This window comes from Monodon monoceros, unplaced genomic scaffold (genome assembly GCF_005190385.1).
Source record: "Monodon monoceros isolate NGI ecotype Baffin Bay Population unplaced genomic scaffold, NGI_Narwhal_1 Super_Scaffold_20, whole genome shotgun sequence".
In the NCBI taxonomy this organism is placed as follows: Eukaryota; Metazoa; Chordata; class Mammalia; order Artiodactyla; family Monodontidae; genus Monodon; species Monodon monoceros.
The window spans coordinates 110,933,267-110,953,191 of NW_021703777.1; the positions used below are offsets into that span (position 1 = coordinate 110,933,267).

Here is a 19,925-nt window from a genome sequence, read left to right on the forward strand (position 1 = left end):
ATATATATATATATATATATATATATATATATATATATATATATATACTAATGTATATATAACAGGGCTTAAGGCATAGCATATTTGGAAAACACTGATCTGGATCTTTAAGGATAAATAAGATTTCAAATAGGCTAAGAAGAGGGCAACTGTGGCACGATTTTACCTCTCTCTTTTGTTTAATCACTTACTTTCCACTATATTCCCCTCTATTTTCTGCTATGCCTTCACCCACCTCTTCAAGTGTTTGTCTGTATCTTGAAAATATGCTCTCTTTGAACCTGCTACTTTTAAAATTACCACACTATTTCTCTCCTGCTTTTCTTTCAAGGCCAAAGCCCTCACACAGGTTACACACACTCTTTTTATTTTTATACTCCACTTACCCTTTTAATAACTTCTGCAGAATCAAAACTATTTGAGTTTTGGGAGGGGGATAAAATGATGACTTTCTTCTTAAAATAGTTACTTTAAAGCACTATAAAAATTGTAATAATAACTAGAACTGTCTGAAAAGAATGTTTCTTTGCAGGCGAATGTTGTTAAATTAAGTAATATGCCTCAAATTGCTGCAGACATATTTTTGAATGCCTCACCCAGAACATATATCTCATAAACCAATAGCATACTGTGGGGTTGGGGTGATGGAGAAATGATTTCTGTTTACCCTCAGTGCAGTGTTCCGTCCCATTAACAGCTTTACTTCTAAATATGCATGACATTTCCTTTAAAAAAAATCTTCTGTTTAATGTTTCAAATGCACAGACCAGTCCTGACCTAGTGAATTAATTCCCTAATATTGAATCATTCTGGCCAAACATGAGTCAGAGTAATAAAGTTCCCCAAGACACTTAGCTGTTAGAACATCAGGGACATATGTGAACCTGTGAACAATTTCACAGTCTCAAGGGAGACAGAATATTTAACTTTTATGAAAGGCCAGAGTAAGAGAGAAACAGCATTTCATTTGTTTCATATCTTTTTTAAAAAATTGAAGTATAGTTGATGTACAATACTATATATGTTACAGATGTACAATATAGTGATTCACAATTTTTATGTCTCATGTTTTATCTTTTATGAATTTCAACATTTATTAGAGGAGCCTCAGTTTGCTATCTTTTTTTATTTATATAGGTACAACGATCAGGTATAGCATTTAAACACAAATTTTACAGACACTCGCTAATGTTTCACTTTCTATTTATTTAGCTTGATCTTTTTAGACCATTTGGCAACTACAATCAACATAGGATTAACTGTTTCATCAGAATGTTGTATGTGGTTGCATAGTACCAAATAGTATTTTGTTTCTGAAAAATGGAGGACAAATATGAAGCCAAATAGCGTGGCTTAAAGTCAGAATATTCTCCACTTTGAATTTTGATTAATGCCTATTTTGGTTAATGTTACTATGATCTACCAATCACCCGAATAGAACTTTTCTGAAAACCGTCTAGTTCCTCCTCTACTTCAAGCTATGTTCATTCAGGTATTAAGTAATGTCCATTCTATCACTAACTGTCTCTTAAATTTTTGTTCTCTTTTCCTCTCTTACTATTTGACTTATCAACTTCTCATTTCTCATCTGAACAACTGATTCTCCTGCTGTAGAATTAGAGAAATAATAATGAGTCATTTGAAGTATAGTAGGCATTTTATAAATTCTACAAAGGAGAACAAATTCTAAATGTTAGTTCCCAATAACTGTTCTACAACATGTTAACTACAACTTAGTTATTGAATAGCAATTTCCTCCTACTCTTTTCTCTCTACTGGGATATTGAAATGGTATTTGATGACAAGAGAAAACCTTGAAAGTCTGACACCTGAAAAGCCTTTTCCGCTGTATAGGCATTGTGGTTTCATTATTATTTTCCACGTACCTCCATGTCCCCTCCTTTGGGTGTTAAAGTCTTGCATGCCCCCTCCACTGTAGTATTACAATACCTCAAGATTATTACTGAATTGTCTCATCTTTAAAAGCTATTATCGATTCTTTAAAAGCATCAAAACGAACATCATAATTTGTAAAAAAAAAAAAATATGCTGTAATCAAAGCATTTTCTTTAAGAAATGTGTTTAAGAGATTGGTGGCTTTTTGTTGCTGCTCCTTCTGTGTCATTATTTTTATACACTGATGCCTGTATTCTATATTCTTGAGAGAGATTATTGAAAAGGTACTCATTTGTAGCATTCAGTCAGTAATTCATCTTCCTTGACATGTTGGAAAATTACTCCCAGAGTAGATTAAATAGGCCTGAGTATCTCAAACAATGACCCAGGAGCCCTGGAGACTGGGCAGAGGGGCCCTGAGCCTACCTTAGAAGGAAGGGGTTGAGGGTGGGAACCCCTGCCAGCAGCTCTGCTTTATATGTTTTGTATACTGGGCTATTCCATCAAAGAAATTCACTTGAATAAAAAGTTCCACAGTTAAAAAAAAAAATGGAGTTTGTAAATCACAGAACAAGTTTTAAGTCCAACAAGGAAATAAACAAATTTACCTATGGCAGGCAAACATGTGTGAACTGGCCAGCTCCTTGAGGTCAAAAATAAGTAATGGAGAAAGAGACAGCAGTGTGGTTCCTGTGTAGACAGCCAGGGATGTGATACTAAAATCTTGCTTCAGAGACCAGGGGAAGGCCTTCAGCACTTGGGAAGTGAAACAACACTTATGTGACAAGAGAATGTGGCTTGACTACAGTTTCACACAAAGATTTAAAACTAAGAGACTTACAGGAGGGATCTGAAATTGCAAAAGATTCTTTTAGATTCAGCATTCTTTAAGAAATAAATCATTGAAAAATATCTTTTGCATCAGTAAGAGATTTTTTGCAGTGCTTGTCCTTAAAATCCAAGAAAAGGAAAATGTGGGTTTGCTGTTACATCAGACAAGGTTGGACCTTTTGATCTCAATAAGAGGGTAACTAAGGTGAATGAATGGAAACAAACATTCCTCTCAATAAACCTTTTCTCAGGGTCTGCACAGCTGTTGACTGACTCTTTGGTCCAGAAAACAACAGCAGTAATACAACTTATTCAGGGCGGTTCATAAGCTATTTAGGAAGTGCTTTACTAACTTGAAGAACAAAAAGAAGAGATCACCAAAGGGGGACTTTTTTAAAAAAATGCCTGTTTTTCTAAAAATAAAAGCAGATATTCTATTTTTAGTCATTTTAAACTGAGAAACAAAATGGGTGTACCTTAAATTAAAAACAATGTAATATAAGAAGTAAAGCATTAATATCATAACTCTAAAATTACAGGTGCAGGGCCAACCACAAAGCACTGTCCAGACTCTTTGGCACTGACATTAATCCAAGAGAAAGGGAGATATGTGTAGGTGTGTGCATGTTTGTTTGCAGACACTTGGTATTTGATCTGTCTGAAGGAGCAGCATTTTCAGCATGATGGAAATAGAGAGAAATGTTGAGTTCATACTTTGGCTCTTCTTGCTGGTTTCTTTTTTCATCAACCATCTAAGAAACTCTGGATGTGCAGAGTTTGTGCCTGTAAATCCAATCCGGTAAAGTGATGGGAATGGTGAATTCACCCAGTCAATGCCATCCTGGGACAGCCTTGGGGCCCATGGACAGCCATCCTTGCCCTAAAAAGCCTCTTCCTCCACATTTACCTATGCTGCTTTGTCTTTGTTTTTAAATATTAGTAAGTGGCTGAGCCAGAATCAAATGCTCAAATGCAGATCTTCTGACCCCCATCTACTACTCTTTCCCCAAACTATACTGTGAAATGAAATATATATATATTATATATATAATGAAAAAAAATATTACTGCAATCCTTCAAACCTCAGGGAGTCAGGCAAAGGAGAATGGAGAAGCAAAGGCTATTTTTCATTGATGGGCTTTGAAGTGTACAATGTAATTGTCAAAGAAGTTCCCATAATTTGTGATCAGTAGTAACTTTACCTGTTTGAGTGAGCACTTTTATTTTATTTTTTTGGTTTGTTTTTGTTTTTTTTGCTAATAGCAGAATGAATGACCTTGAAGTTGTACTTGATTCCTCTTTTTCTTTCCAACCATCCAACCCATTTGTAGTCCATCCAAAAATTCTGTCTGCTCTACCTGTGGAATGTACTTAGAATTGACCCCTCTCCATCACTGCTCTCCACACCCCATCACTTCTCACACAGGTTAGTGCGATGGTCTCTTTACTAGGTCTTCCTGCTGCAAAGCTTACCTCCAGGATCTATCCTCAATTATCTGCCAAAGCAATTCTGTTAACACCAAAGTTGGGTCGTGTCACCCCTCCACTCCAAGCCTTCCAATGGCTCCCATTTCACTCGGAGTGGAAGTCAAGATTCCCTGCCTTGGCCTTCATTGCACTACAGGATCTGGCTCCCTTAACCGCCTTGACCTCACCTCCTCCTACTCTCCCCTACCCCCTCTCTGATCTAGCCTAGCTGGACTGGCCTCTTGATGGTACTTGAACACACCAGGGGTGCCCCTGTCACAGGGCCTGTGTGGTTACTGTCTGCCTGGAGCAGCAACATACGAGACTCCCTCCTTCACCTCCTTTCTTAGTGAAGCCTTCCCTGACCTCCATAATACTGCTCTCTTCACCCTTAACCCTTAACCTCTTAATTCCCATCCTGTTTCCTGCTATGTTTTCCTTCTCAGGGCATATTGCCCTCTAGCACACTATATATTTTATTTATTTGTGTCTCCTTGCACTAGAATAAATCCCACGAGAACAGGGATTTTTGGAGGTTGTGTCAACTGATATGTTTCCCAGTGCCTAGAACAGTTTCTGGCAGAGTAGGTGCTCAGTTTTGAATGAATGAATGAATAATGAATGAATTTCAAGGAAACAAAAACAAGAAGCCCAATTAAATCAAGGGTCATTACCTCATGAACCATCAAATGGTAATGGGAAGCTTCATGAAGGCTTACACTGAGTTTGACAAATTAGTCAATGCATAGTTTTCTTCCCTATAGAACATCTAAGGATATGCATTTAACTTTGGGAATCTCCTTTACAAGAATGAGAAAGAGTAACATTTACCTACCTCACAGATTTGTGGTGAGGATTAAGTGACAATATAAACATTTGCCTCAACAAAACTCTAAATTACTTATGTTTTTTGTTTTGTTATTTTGACATCTGAGATCATTCAGAGCCGTATCAGAAAACAGACCTGAAAAGTTCTATTGTTGGAACCAAATCACTAAATTATTCTAGCAATTCTCAGACTACTGATCCAAATGGCCCAATTTTCTTTTAAAGGCAAACAATTACAATGAATTCCTCAGCTAATTCAGACTACGTACAACACTATAGAAAATTAGGATATACATGTATTCATCAGAAGACTGATGCAAATTAGATCAAATCCATAGTTTAATTTAAACAAGACCCTGAAATAAACGTCCACTTTCTTCAAGTTGTCATTGTAGTAGAAAGGTTCTAAAAGAAAAGAGTAGTGTGCCAAAATGTCTATCTCCTAGCATCTTTAATTTTAGGATTTAGTCCTTAGAAATTCAGTTGCTTTTTGCTCTTGAGTCAACTGCTTTGCCCAAAATAGGAATCTTTTTATCGTTCATTCTATGGGAGAGCAGAAACACATTAATAGAGAAGGTGTCTCTTCAAAAGTTAGACCTTTGAGACCTGAAACAAGCTTTCAATTGTAGAACATAGGAGGAAAAACACAACTGCACTTGAAGCTTGGATAGTACTTAATTAAATAGTCATATGCATAGAGTAGGTGTTAAATAAATGGTGAAAAAAAGAGAGATAAAGATGGTAATAAATAGTCTTGGAACATTAAAGGCTAAAAGTGTATTGCAGTGTTAATCAGTGTGGTTTCTGACGAGCAACTTCACTATCACCAAGCAGCTTGTTAGTGATCTGGCATCTCAGGCCTCACCCTAGGCCTTCTGAAACAAATTTCTGGGGAAGAGCCCAGAGGAATAAATGCTCTAACAAATTCTCCAGGTGGTTGATAATTTTATTAATAATTTAAGTATTCTTACAAATTCTAAAAGGTAAACTAATAACATTATCCTTAATTTATATGTGAAACAAATGAAGAGCAAGAACAGATTCCAGTTTTCCCAAATTGAATGGGAAAGCCAGTTTGAAATGAGTTTCTGGTTCTTAGAATAACTATATTTAGGTTTTTGTTGTTTTACTTAAATAAGATATTCATTTATTTCTACTCTAAAGATAAGCTATGCAGCTATACCTAACCCCTCCTGTCAACCATCTGAATAATGTAGTGGAAAATCATAATTTTGGGGGTTGGAATTCTAGTCTTATTACTTACTATGGGATTTTGGCCAAGACACTTTACTTCTGTGAGCTTGATTTCTTCTTATGTAAAATGTGGATATTAATAATTATCCCCAAGTTATGAGGCTTAGAGAATATATTGAGAGAGATATATATAATACATATATAGATAGATTAGAGAAAATATATTAGAGAATAGTATACGTATACAAAATATATTCCTTAAGTGTCACATAAATGGTACATCTCCACTCCCAATATTTTGTCTTCAACTAAATGCTTTAGCTAGAAAATGTACAATTAAATTAATTTTATAGCATTACAAAGACAACCAAACAAGGATCAAAGAAAAAACTGATTTCAAGTATTTGAGCTTATATTTTTAAGTGTGTTAAAAAATCTAAACTAAATTAAACTTTAATTTGATGAGTATGAATTATTCAGTTTACATACCTTTATTATACATTTATTATGGCCTTATCTTATGCAAGAACCTGATGTGTTCAAAGGATATAACACTGTCTTTAACCTCATGATGTTCAATCTCAAAGATAATTTTTAAGTCTAATAAAACAATTAAAAAATTCTTGAGCTCTTCAGATTCAAGAATATGGCACAATCTTTTTATAAATTTGTAATAAATTACAGATTTATTAAAAATCTTAAAATTAATGATCATTTATGGTATACATTTATAGTGTAATATATTATATTATAATATAGTATATGTTTAGTATATTATAATATAGTATAATATATGTTTAGTATACATTATGGCATACATAATACAATTAATATAGCATCATATTATACTATCAAAATTATACTATAGATTGATAATTATAGTATAGACTAATATAGTATAAATTAATAATCAGAGCGGAGCTCGCAAGTACAGATAACTCATGAATTTTTGCTAGATAGGAGAGCAGAGAAATTGGGTCAATTAACTTTTTTGCTTTGCTTTTGTTTGTAGACAGAATGAACTTAAATTCATTTACATGCTGATGGAAATGATTTTGTAGAGACATAAAAATTAATAACGAAGGAGAGAAACGGTAAAACTGTAGGACTCAGGCGCATGAGGAGGGGAGAAGAAGCTCTGGGAGGCACGTGTCTTTGACGGGTTCGAGCACTTCAATGCCCTACTGGAGGAAGGAAGGCAGAGACATGGCTGTCGATGCCCGTAGGTCAGGAAATGTTACACTGGTGATAGGAAAGAGATAATTCACTATTGCTTCTTTCCTCTCAGTGGAATTGTGAAGAAAAGTAATGAGCTGATGAGGGGATATTGGCAATCTGAGGAGATGAGAAATCTTGAAATAGTAGTTCTGAAGAACTGGACATATACTAGAGGAAGGTTAGAGGATCACTGGGGCATTTACGCGTGCCTATTTCGGATTTGTGGTCATGAATTTAATCTAATCGAGTATTGGTTGCCACTGAGGTTCCTGCTACTGTGTCCACCTATTGGTTGGACCTTCTCAGACTCTGAACGTTGCCAAACCATGCTTATCCAGCTTGTATGGACACTGTGCATGGAATAACCCAGTACTCTCACAGGGTCCTGTTAGTTTCCCCGGCCTTTTTCTCATCCAGATCTGGTTCCCTTACCCTCTCCAGCAAGCTGGAGAACGACCAAGTATTGAGAAAGCGTATCAATGTATCTCCTCAGCAAGGGTACAATGACCTAGCAATTATTATCTGGCTTTTCTCCTGCCAGGTGTAGGTGGTTAGTAGACTGGTGTTGGTGATATGATGGATACATGATACTGATTCTGTCTGGTCAGTGGAGAGAAGAGTCCCATTTATTGCTTTAAAATGATCAATAATGTTCTTTGTTGGAAAAAATCATGTGCAACATGCCTTTGAATTCTAAGAATTCTATCACTTTTTTGGCTGCCACATCTTGTTATACCCAAGAAAATGTGTATAAAGGTGTAAAATGATCAGGGAAGTATTGGAGGGGAGATGAGGGACATAGAGGGTCTGCAAGGATGCAATGGTGTTTTCCCAGAGGAGAATGAAGAACATTCTAGCAAAGGGAATTCTGCTTAGAAGGGAACAGGGGGGTTAAGGGGCCTAGCCCTTGTGGGAAAGTATAAGTACCCTGGCAGTGATAATCCACAGAGGGTATAAATGGAAAAGTGTTGGGAGATTGTACTCGAATCTTGTCAGAGGGCAGATTTTGAAGGTCCTTATATGGAATGCTTAGGAACTGGGCTTTAGTCTACAGGTAATGGCAGTTTCTAAAAGATTTTAAAGCAGGGAGTGGCATGATTTTGACTGTGTTGCAGAGATTTCACTCAGGTCTTAGGGTGGAGTGTGGATTCAAATGCTGCAGGCAATATAATCACTTAGGAAGTTAATGAAATAGTGATCATAAAGTACGTGAAATTTCAATCACCATGAAGCCTAGAACAATGTCTTATTTTAAAACTCTTTATTGCACACCTACTGAGTGGTAGTCCCTGGGGTGAGCTAGCATTCAAAGCTGAATAAGATGTAGTAATGATATTCAAGAAAATGTTTGAAAATGATTGTTGATTGAAGGAATTTGAAGTAATTAATCACTGGCCTTTCCATTACCCAATTTTTAATTCTTCTCATTTAGTATGGTACTCTTAATGTCACTGTTTAAACATACATCTACTTTTGCTTGTCACAGCCTTAGCAGGCTTCCAGCAGATTCGGCCAAGCATGACGACAGCAGCATGCCAAGTGTGACAACCAGCAACAACACACACAATCTCCAAGTGTAGGAACTTAAAAAATATACCCCTAATCACCTTCCTGGACATTTCAGGACAAAAATATACGAGAAATCCTGGTGGGTAAAATATATTAAAATTGAAACATGGAATTTAAATTTTTGTGCTTACAGATTGAAACTGGAAAAGAGATATGAGTATACCCACAACTTTTATAAAGAACAAGTAGTCAGTTCTTTTAAAGTTAGTATGTGATTAAACATTATGGAGCTGTAGCTCTAAATGTAGAAGAATGTTTACTTAAAAACTATGTAATACTTAAACGTTTTCAAACTATTTTCATATATGTTATCTCAAGTGCTATAACCTTTGAGATTATCATTATTCCTATCCTACAGATGAAAACATGGAGTCTCCGAAAGATTAAATTACTCATTCAAGGGTCATAGAAATTTGCTGAATCAGTACTGTAATTCGGATTTCCTCACTACATATTTTATGTCTTTTCTGCTCTGTCACATTGCCTGCCAGACGGAAATATTTAAATGATTGTTTATTCATTTTTTCATTCATTCATTCGTTCCTTACATGTATTCTTTGTGCCTATTAGTACAAAGCACTAGATTGGCTGCTGCACGACTTATGGAGGTAATAAATCAGTCTTGCTACTCAGGGGGCCAGCGTGTGAACCAGGTGGAAAATCATGCCTAATATGACAGTAATAGAAATAATTATGTAAGGTCATCATTGGAATAAGTATTTCTGGCTAAGGAATCATGGAAACCTGTATAGGGAAGATGGTATTTTAGCTGAGTCTTAATGACTTAATGAGTGGCTGGCATTTGGGCCAAGTGAGATAGGGTGTGAATTCCAAGGAGTGGAAATGGTATGTGCAGAAGGAGGGAGAAAGTCAAGTATAAGCCGTGCTCGAGAAACAGTGAATCGTTCTTTTCTCTGGAGTAGAGAGTTTGAAGACAGAGAAAGATAAGGCTAAAAATTTTTTTGAAGACAGGACTAAGGTGCTTACAAATTTCATGGCAGATGGAATGGGGTGATGAAAACAACAAGGGTTTTGTTGAAGCCACACGAGTTTAGGTTCCAATATAGGTTCTGCTGCTTAGAAGCTGTATGACCACCCACAACTTGTATAATTTCTCTAAAACATTCATATATCATCCATAAAATGAGGACATTTGTTAAATATGTGATACATAGTTTTTGAAATGATAAAAATATTTTACCTTCAGGGTGGATGTGAAGATCAAATATCAGGATGTTTGAAAAGCAACTAGCACAAGAAGGCCCTCAGTTAAAATCACTTTCTTTCCCCATTCTGTGGTAGTCAGTGGGAACTAGGAATTCCCTAGTTTGCCGAGGGTGGTGATGTAGTGATAGTCATGTTTGAGTAAAGCCAATGTGTTGGGTGAATTAGAAGACAGAGGGAATAAGGGAAAAGACACAAAAAGTGTTTTTTGCAATACAGCACACAGGGAAATGAATGTCTCAATGAAGTTACACTCCTGGGAATATTTAATATCTGGAATGAGAAAAGAACATTGCAACACACTCTAATTATATCAAAGTAAAGTACGGAAAAAGATTACATAAAAACTAATTCCATAATATTGCTATAGGAGAAAGTCCAAATGAAACTAAACTTTGAAATAAAAGACGTTTTCATGCTGAGCTCCTATTAGAAGCAGGGGCTCCAAGCCTTTTTGGTCCTCCCTTCTTTGATCTCTGGGAGAGGCCATACGGATGAAACAAAATGATCCGAACCCTCTGCACCTGGATATATTTCCACCTTTCAGGACAGCTATTCAGGAAACTCACCAGAATTACCTGAATAGGGATTCACTTCAAAGGGTGTCTTTTTAAAAAGACTCATTTAAAAGTAGGGACTTTGATCATAAGGGTGTGCCAATAGCTTACTTGACCATGATTCTACTGTCAGAAAAATCCATATGTTCAAATAGGAAAAGGCAGCTATTTGTTGAATGGTGCTGTCTTTTGAGCCACTCTCTTTGAAATGGATATGTGAGGTTTTAAAGCCATCCTCTCCATTTGCTCTTACATTCATTTTCTAAAGCCAAAGTGAGGTTTGGGAAAAACTCCTGTTTCTTCCAAACTTCTAACCATAAACATTTTTCTAAATATTTATGTATTAACTAAGTATTTATGAATGTAATAAGTGAACTCTTAGTAACTGATCTTTATTGTGTACTCTTAAGTGGTAGAACACTACTTAAAACTAGGTCTTGGATAACAGAAGTGGATGGAAGCATGCATGACCCTTGATGTTTATGATCTAAGTGGGGGTGGGGGGGTAATATTTCTGAATGTACCACATGCCTATGAATTGGAATGATCAAACCCTACTCCCCTTTGCTTTCTTGAATCTTTCTCCTGTGAAAGTGACTGAAAGAATTCAACTACTTTTTCAGGGTTTTCAACACTAGGGTAATTGTTAATTGATAATTTCATATCTAAAAAGAATACTTTATAAACTACTGGGAGACACATTCCTTTGCTTCTACAGCCCACTGCAGTCCATAGAGGAGGTCTACATAGACCTTGTCTTCCTGGACCAAACCCCCAGACTTCCTAACTATGTGCCTGACTGTACACAGTGTGGCTGCAGTGGTTGGCTATGGACAGGCAGGAGGCCCAGCTCAATCAATCTCTAGAAAGAAGCTATAATTAAAACTTGACACTTAACATTTCCCAAGAGATCATCTGGAAAAAATCCCACCATACTTTTCAGGACTTTTTATTTGAATCTTCATCCTAACTCCAATCTTTCCAATGTATCTGCTTTCATTCATATTCTAATGTCTATATATCTCTGTACATTCTCTGCTCTAATTAAATCCTTCTCCCCTTCTAACTCCCTAACTCCTTCCAAGGAGCCTTCTGTTACTGAAAGTCTGTAATTAGCAAAATCCTCTATGATCTCATTTCTTTCCTGGACATTTCTTCCACCTTCTTGCTCTAGCTGATTGTTGGCTATCCTCTCAACTTAGGGCTGGTCTTCTACCCATACCCCAATTATCGAAGAGTCTGAAGCAGGGACTGGGTATATTCTTAGTTCCTCACTGGCACTTCTACACAGTTTGGCTCCTGTTTCTTTTTTTTTTTTTTTTTTTTTTTGCATTATGCGGGCCTCTCACTGTTGTGGTCTCTCCCGTTGCGGAGCACAGGCTCCGGACGCGCAGGCTCAGCGGCCATGGCTCACGGGCCCAGCCGCTCCGCGGCATGTGCGATCTTCCCGGACTGGGGCACGAATCCCTGTCCCCTGCATCGGCAGGCGGACTCTCAATCACTGCGCCACCAGGGAAGCCCTCCTGTTTCTTTTTAAAGGTGCAACTTTTTTGAAAAGTCAGGCAACAGGTTAGAGACTCACTATCTTTCCTGTTAGAGTCCTTTATCCAATTCCAGGCCCTGCCCTCCCACCGCTCAGTCATAGATGATTCCAGCAACTGGCTCACTCTGTGCTCTTTAATACAATTTCTCCCATTATTCTTAATGGTCTAAATGTCCACCCAAGTGATCCATCCAACTTCCTGCCCTTCCAATACCTTGCCTTCCTCACTTCCAAAGATGTTTTCCTCCATCTCACTTTAGCACCATTCCCCTATCATTTCTAAAAACTGCACTACTTATGAAATTTTGATTCCAAGCATGCATTTCTCCAACTACCATTATCTATCTTTTCAGCTTTCCAAGTATACTGTGGTATCCTCACTTCAACCCTAGTCAGACAGTCAATCCACTGACCCTGGCACTTTTTTAGAGAACATAAACCCCTTATAGTTTTCCCCTTTTTCTTGCCAAGTGTAGAGTCCACAATCCCACTCTATTCATTTGGCAAAGGTCCAAATCTAGTTAAATCCACCTCTTCAACAGCGCTTCTTCTGCACACAAGTACCTGAACATGGCGCAAGAAAAACAAGCAAAGACTGGTCTCTGTTTAAATTTATGATCACAAATCTCAGATGGGCTCTCATTGCTGCCCAATATTTTCACAGTACTGCCCTACTTAATTCACTTTCTCCCTTTCCTAGAATATTTTCTATCTCTGTCTTTAAACCTTAAGATCCTCATTCTCATCTAATGACCTCATTTGTTATTTCACTTAGAAAGTAGAATAATTCAGAAGAGAACTACCTCATATTCTCCAAAACCAAATCTTTCAGTCTCTTTGAATCTGTACATCCATACCCTCCCTTCTTTCATATTAAAGTGAGTGAACTGGTAAAGAATAGCTAAAGCATTTTGGAAGAAGAATAAGTAAAAGGACTTACATTCCAGATATCAATATTTATTATAGAGCTATAGTAGTTAAGAGAATGTAGGATTGGCACAAGAATAGACAAAGAGACTAATGGTGCAGAATAGAGTCCAGAAACAGACCCAAACATGTACATTTATCTGATTTATGAAAAAGATGACACTGTAGTGAGGTAGAGAAAGTATGACATTGTTAATAAATAGTGTGGATCAAATGGATTTACATATGGAAAAAATATGCTTGAATCCTAACTTATACCATATTAGAAATTAATTCCAGATGAATTATAGATGTAAATAGAAAAATAAAGCTATAAAACTTAAAAAAAGACCACTGTCATGATCATGATTTAGTCAAAGATATCTCAAATAGGACATAAAGAAAAAGATTATAAATAAGCCTACAATAAAGTTAAAACCCTCTGTTCATCCAAAAACTTAATTAAGAGAGCGACGAAGCAAGCCGCAGAATGGGAGAAGTCATTTGCAATACAAATATCTGACAAAGGAATAGAATATAAAAATAACTGCCACAAATCAATAAGGAAAAGCCAGCATCTGATGAAAAAACAGGCAAAAAAATTGAATAGATACAAGGAGATATCCAAACAGTCCACAAAAATATGAAAAGATGCTCAATTTCTTTAGTAACCAAGGAAACACAAATCAAACCATTATGGTATACCAGTGCATAACAACCAGAATGACTAAAATGAAAAAGACAATGCCAAATGTCAGCAATGATGTGAAGCAAATAGCACTTTCCATACATTGCTAATGAGAGTGTATAGTGGTGGAACCACTTTGGGTAACTGCTGGACAGTATCTACAAAAACTGAACATACACATCCCGATAATCCAGTAATCCCACTTTTTGATAGATACCCAAGAGAAACGTACACCTGTATTCACCAAAAAACATTTGCAAATATGTTTACGGCAGCACTATTAATAATGGTCCAACACTGGAAACAACCCATGTCTTTCAACAGGATGGATGAATAAATTACAGTATATTTATATAAAAGAACACTATTCAGTAATTGGAATAAATGAATTATATCTACAGGCAACAACATGGATAAATTTTACAAACATAGTGTTAAGAGAAAGAAGCCAGACATGAAAAAATACCTTCTCTACAATTCCATTTATATGAAGTTTGAAAACAGGCAAAATTAATCTAAGGTGTTAGAAATTGGGAGTGTGATTACCCTTGGCAAGGGGCAGGGGTTGTTTGTAAAAAGAAATTAATTTATCAAATATCCTATTACAAATACACATTATTTGAGTTACCTTCGCATTTGTTAAAAATGATCATCATGGTATTTCAAGTGGGAAAAATGAATAACAAAATAGTAAAAACACAAAATTATTGCCCAAGATATGAATTCAGCTCAGACTGCCAATCTTTCCAACTCTAAAGTCTGCATAAAACACATCTAAATTTTGCAAAACTCATAATTCTCTTTCTGAGGCCTTCACTATATTCTCTTTTAAGAAGAAATGATGTCATGTCTACAGGTCTTTATTTGAAAAACTATTTTTAAAAAAAGGTGAAAAAATTACTTTGAAATAAACCAAATGTAGGCAGCTGCTTTCTCAATCAACCTTTATATTACCAGTCTAACTTTGAACACCTACACTGTTGTTTCTCAAAGTCCAGTGTACAGAACTTCTGCATCACCACCTCTCTTGGAATCTACTGCCACAACTATTTAAAACGGGGTAACAATAGTTACTACCTCATAGAATGGTTATAAAGATTAAATGAGATAAAAATGCATTATCTTGGAACACAGTAACTGCTCAGTAGATGCTAGCATTTAATACTAACACTCAATTTATATTAGTACCATTATTAGAATAACCTGACACGTTTGTTAAATTACTATTAATTTCTGAGCTCAGACCACTGAAGCTGAGTCATTGGTTGGGCCTGGAAATCTGCACTTTAGCTACTACCATTTGGCTAATTCTTTCTGTGCAAATTTGAGAATCACTGTCCAGAGATTAGGGCTTACTTATTTGTTCCTCACAGTTCCAATAAAGGGATCTGCACACAATGAATGCTTATTGACAGGCTGGCTTATGTTCAATATTGCCAGACTGATATGACATAAATTATTAAAGAATCTGGAATTTATTAAGATTTGTGCAGTATAAGGGAATAGAGTTTTACATTTTGACTCCAGCAAAATATAAAGGGAGGATTGTTTTGTTAATAGTATCAAAAGTAGCTCCAGCTTCAATCACTTAAAACTCTTTCTTTATAAATGTGAAGATATTTGAATTCTATCATATTCCACATAACCTATTCTTTCCCTTAATATAACTCAGTCCATTTACATTTTTATTGCTTTTTTTAACTTTAGAGGATCCAGAAATCATAGATATGTACTCATGGAGCGGACAAATGACCACATTCTCTGGGCTTGCATTATGAATATTAGACCCAGAACTAGGCTTCTATAACCACTTTCTTTCTTACATCTGTGTTCATTTAAGGAAGGTTCCAGCGATTTGTCTAAAAGGAGAACTGAAAGTGCAAATGTCTTCAACTGTTTAATTCAAACAGAAATTTAAGTCAAATCACAGTAGTTATTTGAAATTTTTGTCTATAAGACAGTTACACAACTTATTACACTGAACAGAAAATTTTAATAAGGAGAATAAATCTTCTTATGAGATGTTTGCATTGAAAAGACAGGAGAGTCAACCTTTGACAGCAAAGAAAACGGAGGATTTATTTCCACCCTCATGTCTGCTTCATAAATATTAAAGGATAAAACCTAGATATTTTATCAGTGCAAGATAATGTTTAGGAACTAAAGAAGAACTTCTTTAGTGAAAAGTCTTAAACAAATGTTCTATTGTGAAAGATAAATTCATACAATTTAGTTATATGCTCTTCAATTACTCTTGGTTATCTGAATAAATCTAAATTCTATAAATTTAGTTTAAGAGGTTCAGGGAGCCTTTATGACTCATTTATTTCATAAACCAAATATAAGAGTGTTTGGATTAGACATGAAGAACTTGATCCACAGGCCATCAAATGGACTTGTTATTTTCCAGCCAACAATCTTCTCCTTTATAAATACCAAATGCCCTTGACTTTCTGATGCCACAGTTAACCTTTAAAATGACTCTGAAGTACAGTGAGTCTTCTTTACTCTCCCACTAAAGAGAGGAAAGGACTGTTTTTTTTCTGGCAGTGATGCTAACTTGTGACAGTTTGCTAAGCAGTAGAAATCGTATATTAAGCAAAAGTCTCTGCAAGACAGAGATTACTACAAAATAGTCTTTATTTTTCCAATGGATACTGGCTACTCTTATAGGATCCAATTCCAAGAACAACTTCACTGAAGCAAGGGTCCCCTGGAACTGAAATCACAAGACTCATACACTGAAACCACTAAGGCTTTTCTTCCACCTCTGTCCAGTGGCAGCTGGACCTCTGCATCTCCTAGTTTATCTCAGTTCCACAGGCTGAATTTGGACATGCAAATCAGTTATAGTAACCTACATTCTGACAGGATAGAGTAAAAATATGAAAATGAGTGAACACCCTAAGTAGAATATTTAGCTGTTTAGCAAAGCAATGATAATACTAAAAACACTTACTTAAGCATCCTAATAATCTGCTTTTTCTTAGAGTTAATCAGAAAATTCCCAGATGTGTGAGGAGCAGCAGAAAACTTCAGATGAAGTTTAACTCATGCTGAGCATTTACAACTGTTATCTTCTCCCATTTTGAGAACTACCCTGGTAATTACCCATTGTCTTCCTTAGTGATCCTGTAAGAGAAAATTGCTTATCAAAGACCCAAATAGAGTCACATGTACACTGGTCAGATTTTACACTGCCTTCCATACGTTTCTTTGGCCCCTCTTCTCTCTGTGATTACCTGTGGCTTTGATTATTCAGTTCCAGATTTAAGAATAAACCAAGAGGGACTTCCCTGGTGGCACAGTGGTTAAGAATCCGCCTGCCAATGCAGGGGACACAGGTTTGAGCCCTGGCCCGGGAAGATCCACATGCCGCGGAGCAACTAAGCCTATGCGCCACAACTACTGAGCGTGCGCTCTAGAGCCTGCAAGCCACAACTACTGAAGCCCATGTGCCACAACTAATGAAGCTTACGCGCTTAGAGCCCATGCTCTGCAACAAGAGAAGCCACCCCAATGAGAAGCCCGCGCACTGCAACCAAGAGTAGCCCCTGCTCACTGCAACTAGAGAAAGCCCATGCACAGCAACAAAGACCCAACGCAGCCAAAAATAAATTTATAAAAAAAAAAAAAAGAAGAAACCAAGAGTCCAGAAAAAATTTGGTCTGTTTTTCTTATCAATGATGGTGACTGTGAATTCTATTGTGACACCTGAAACAAAATCTGAACATGCTCAAAAGGCAAAATAGATTTAGAAAAGGAGAACACTTCTGGAGACCTCTGGTTGGTAAGTGGGAGTTTACAAGTTCTGATCTCATTTTAAAACTATGAAGGCCCTTCACAGCAGGCTCTGAGAGTAAGAAAAATGAGACTAAACTAGTGATGAGACTTTCAAGATCATCAACAGGACATCCATTTTAATTCCCACCACAACTAAATGCATTTGATCCATTCATTCATTCACTCATTCATACATTTAGTTCCCCATATCTTCTGCAACTCCAGTAAGTTAGGAGCTGGATCATAATTAAGTGCTTAATATATCTCCGAGGAATAAATATATGAAGCAGTAACACTTACTTTCCAGTAATAAACTGACTCCTGGACGGTGTGCAAATAGGCTGGACATAGTAGTTCTCCAGTTTAACTCCTTCGGCAGCAAGCTTGTCAAGAGTGGGAGTCTTTATCTCCGATCCGTGGTAACCCACATCTCTAAATCCCTGATCATCCGCTAGGATGAAAATGAGATGGGGCTGGGAGATGGTAGTTATGCTGGGCTCTGGTCTCTCTCCAGTTTGAGGTCGCATAGCCCCTTCCTCTTCCTCCTCCAAGCCCTGGCCCCAGGACAGGTAACCGTAGGTGAGGAGGCTGAGGACCCAGAAGCCTGCCAGCACCCCCATGGCTAGCATCTTTCCGGGCCAGACCCAGGCCTGCGGAGGAAGTGGCGGCGGCGGAGGTCCCGCGCAGCCCCTGGGGGCCATTCACTCTGATCCCGGCTGAAACTCCAAGGCAGAACAACGCACCGCGCGCCGCCGCTGGCGCACACATGCACGCAGGAGGGGTAGAACCAACAGGCGGTGGAGGGGTCTCCACCTGGAAAGAAGTCCGTGCTCCTCTCAGCTGTCAACACGTCCAACAACTTTAATCTTCTACACGTGGTGGCTTAGGGGATGGGACGTGTCGAAGACCAAGGAGTCGCTTTTCTCCATCAGATCGCACTTTTTCCTCCTCCTCCTCGCTCCCCAAAGTAGCTTCCACACAAAAAGTTAATGTCTCCACCCAAAAGTTCTCAAGAGAAAAAAAAAATCAAGTAAGGAATTGATAATCACCTTGGGCAGGAACTTTTCGTAGCCATAATTTTTCGCCCTCGAGGTGGAGGAGTGAGGTTCTCCCGGGGGCGCGCGCACCGTTGGTTGCGGGGTCGACCGTAGGTCCGGCAGTCCGGTCACCTGGAAAGTACTGGGAAGTGGAACCGCCGAAAAAGAGCTCTTACCCATGCAGATAACAAGCAGCATGCAGTGAACCGGCCTCCGGATCACTCTCTCCACTTTTCCAGAGCTATTTCTCTCGGTCTTCTCCGAGGCGTTTGCCAATCTCCCCGACACTCACCAGGCGGCGAAATGACAAAAACACCCCGCTTTACTGATCTCCCTCCACCGCTGACCATCTCTTCTCCGCAGGAACTTCGAGCAGCGGTTCCTTCTCTCCGCTGCTGGAGCGCACGGGGACCGAAGTGGGTCCCTGACCCCGTGCACGCTCCACGCCAAGCCCACTTGGTCTCCGCGGGGTTGGTGGCCCGGCGGAGGCGCCGCAAGCTGCGTGCGTTTTGTCAGAGAACTTACTTAGTTTTGGCACTCGGAGTTCTTTGCTGCCTCCACCCTCTTTTCTCTCCAGTGAATCACAGAACTGTACTCTCTGCTTTAGCTCCCCCAGGAAGAGGGGGAGGGGTAAAGCCGGTTTAGAGGTTCGATCTTTTTCCTTTTCGGGAGGAGAAGGGAGGAGGGAGGGGAGGTTTTGCCGGAGAGAGAGCTGCCCGCTGCTTGAGCCCTGCTGGATCCAGGGGGATCCGCCTGGGCTACCGCTTCTCTGGGTCTCGAGGACTGCCCTCCATCCTCCGGAGAGGGGGAAAACGGCGGCGGGAACGGGGAAGGGTGAAGTGGGCGCTTCTCCTCACGGGTCTGCAAATCAAGAGACCGCTCTCCCATTCCGAATGCTGTGCATGCAAACTTTTTCTAGCTTCTGGAGGGAGTGAGAGAGGAAGAGCAGGAGAAACAACAAATTGCGTAGATAACACTCCTTCCTTCCTCTAGTCTCTCTCCTCCCCCCAATTTTTCCTACTTCTTTTATTCCCGCCTCCTTTTTTTTTTTTTTTTTAAACAGTCCCGACTACAAGTTAAGTTTAATTCCCTTTCCCTATTGCTGGCCTTTACAGCCTGACTTCCTCATTAGCGTCTCTCTACACGAAGATACTGAAATCGCCTTCTCCTTACATTTCCACAAG

The 19,925-nt window shown here is 38.2% G+C and overlaps 1 protein-coding gene across 2 annotated transcripts in view; it reads right to left on the reverse strand.

Moving 5' to 3' along the window:
- ARSJ (arylsulfatase family member J) overlaps window positions 1-19,546 on the reverse strand; it is a 69,382-nt gene extending 49,836 nt beyond the window's left edge. For both annotated transcript variants that reach the window (XR_003795607.1, XM_029235483.1), the window contains exon 1: window positions 18,005-19,546. Coding sequence is in view for 1 of the 2 variants with exons in the window: in XM_029235483.1 (XP_029091316.1) it covers window positions 18,005-18,405 (401 nt within the window). In the remaining variant the exon portion in view is untranslated. The remainder of the gene's footprint in view (window positions 1-18,004) is intronic.
- Between the last annotated feature and the right edge of the window lie 379 nt (window positions 19,547-19,925).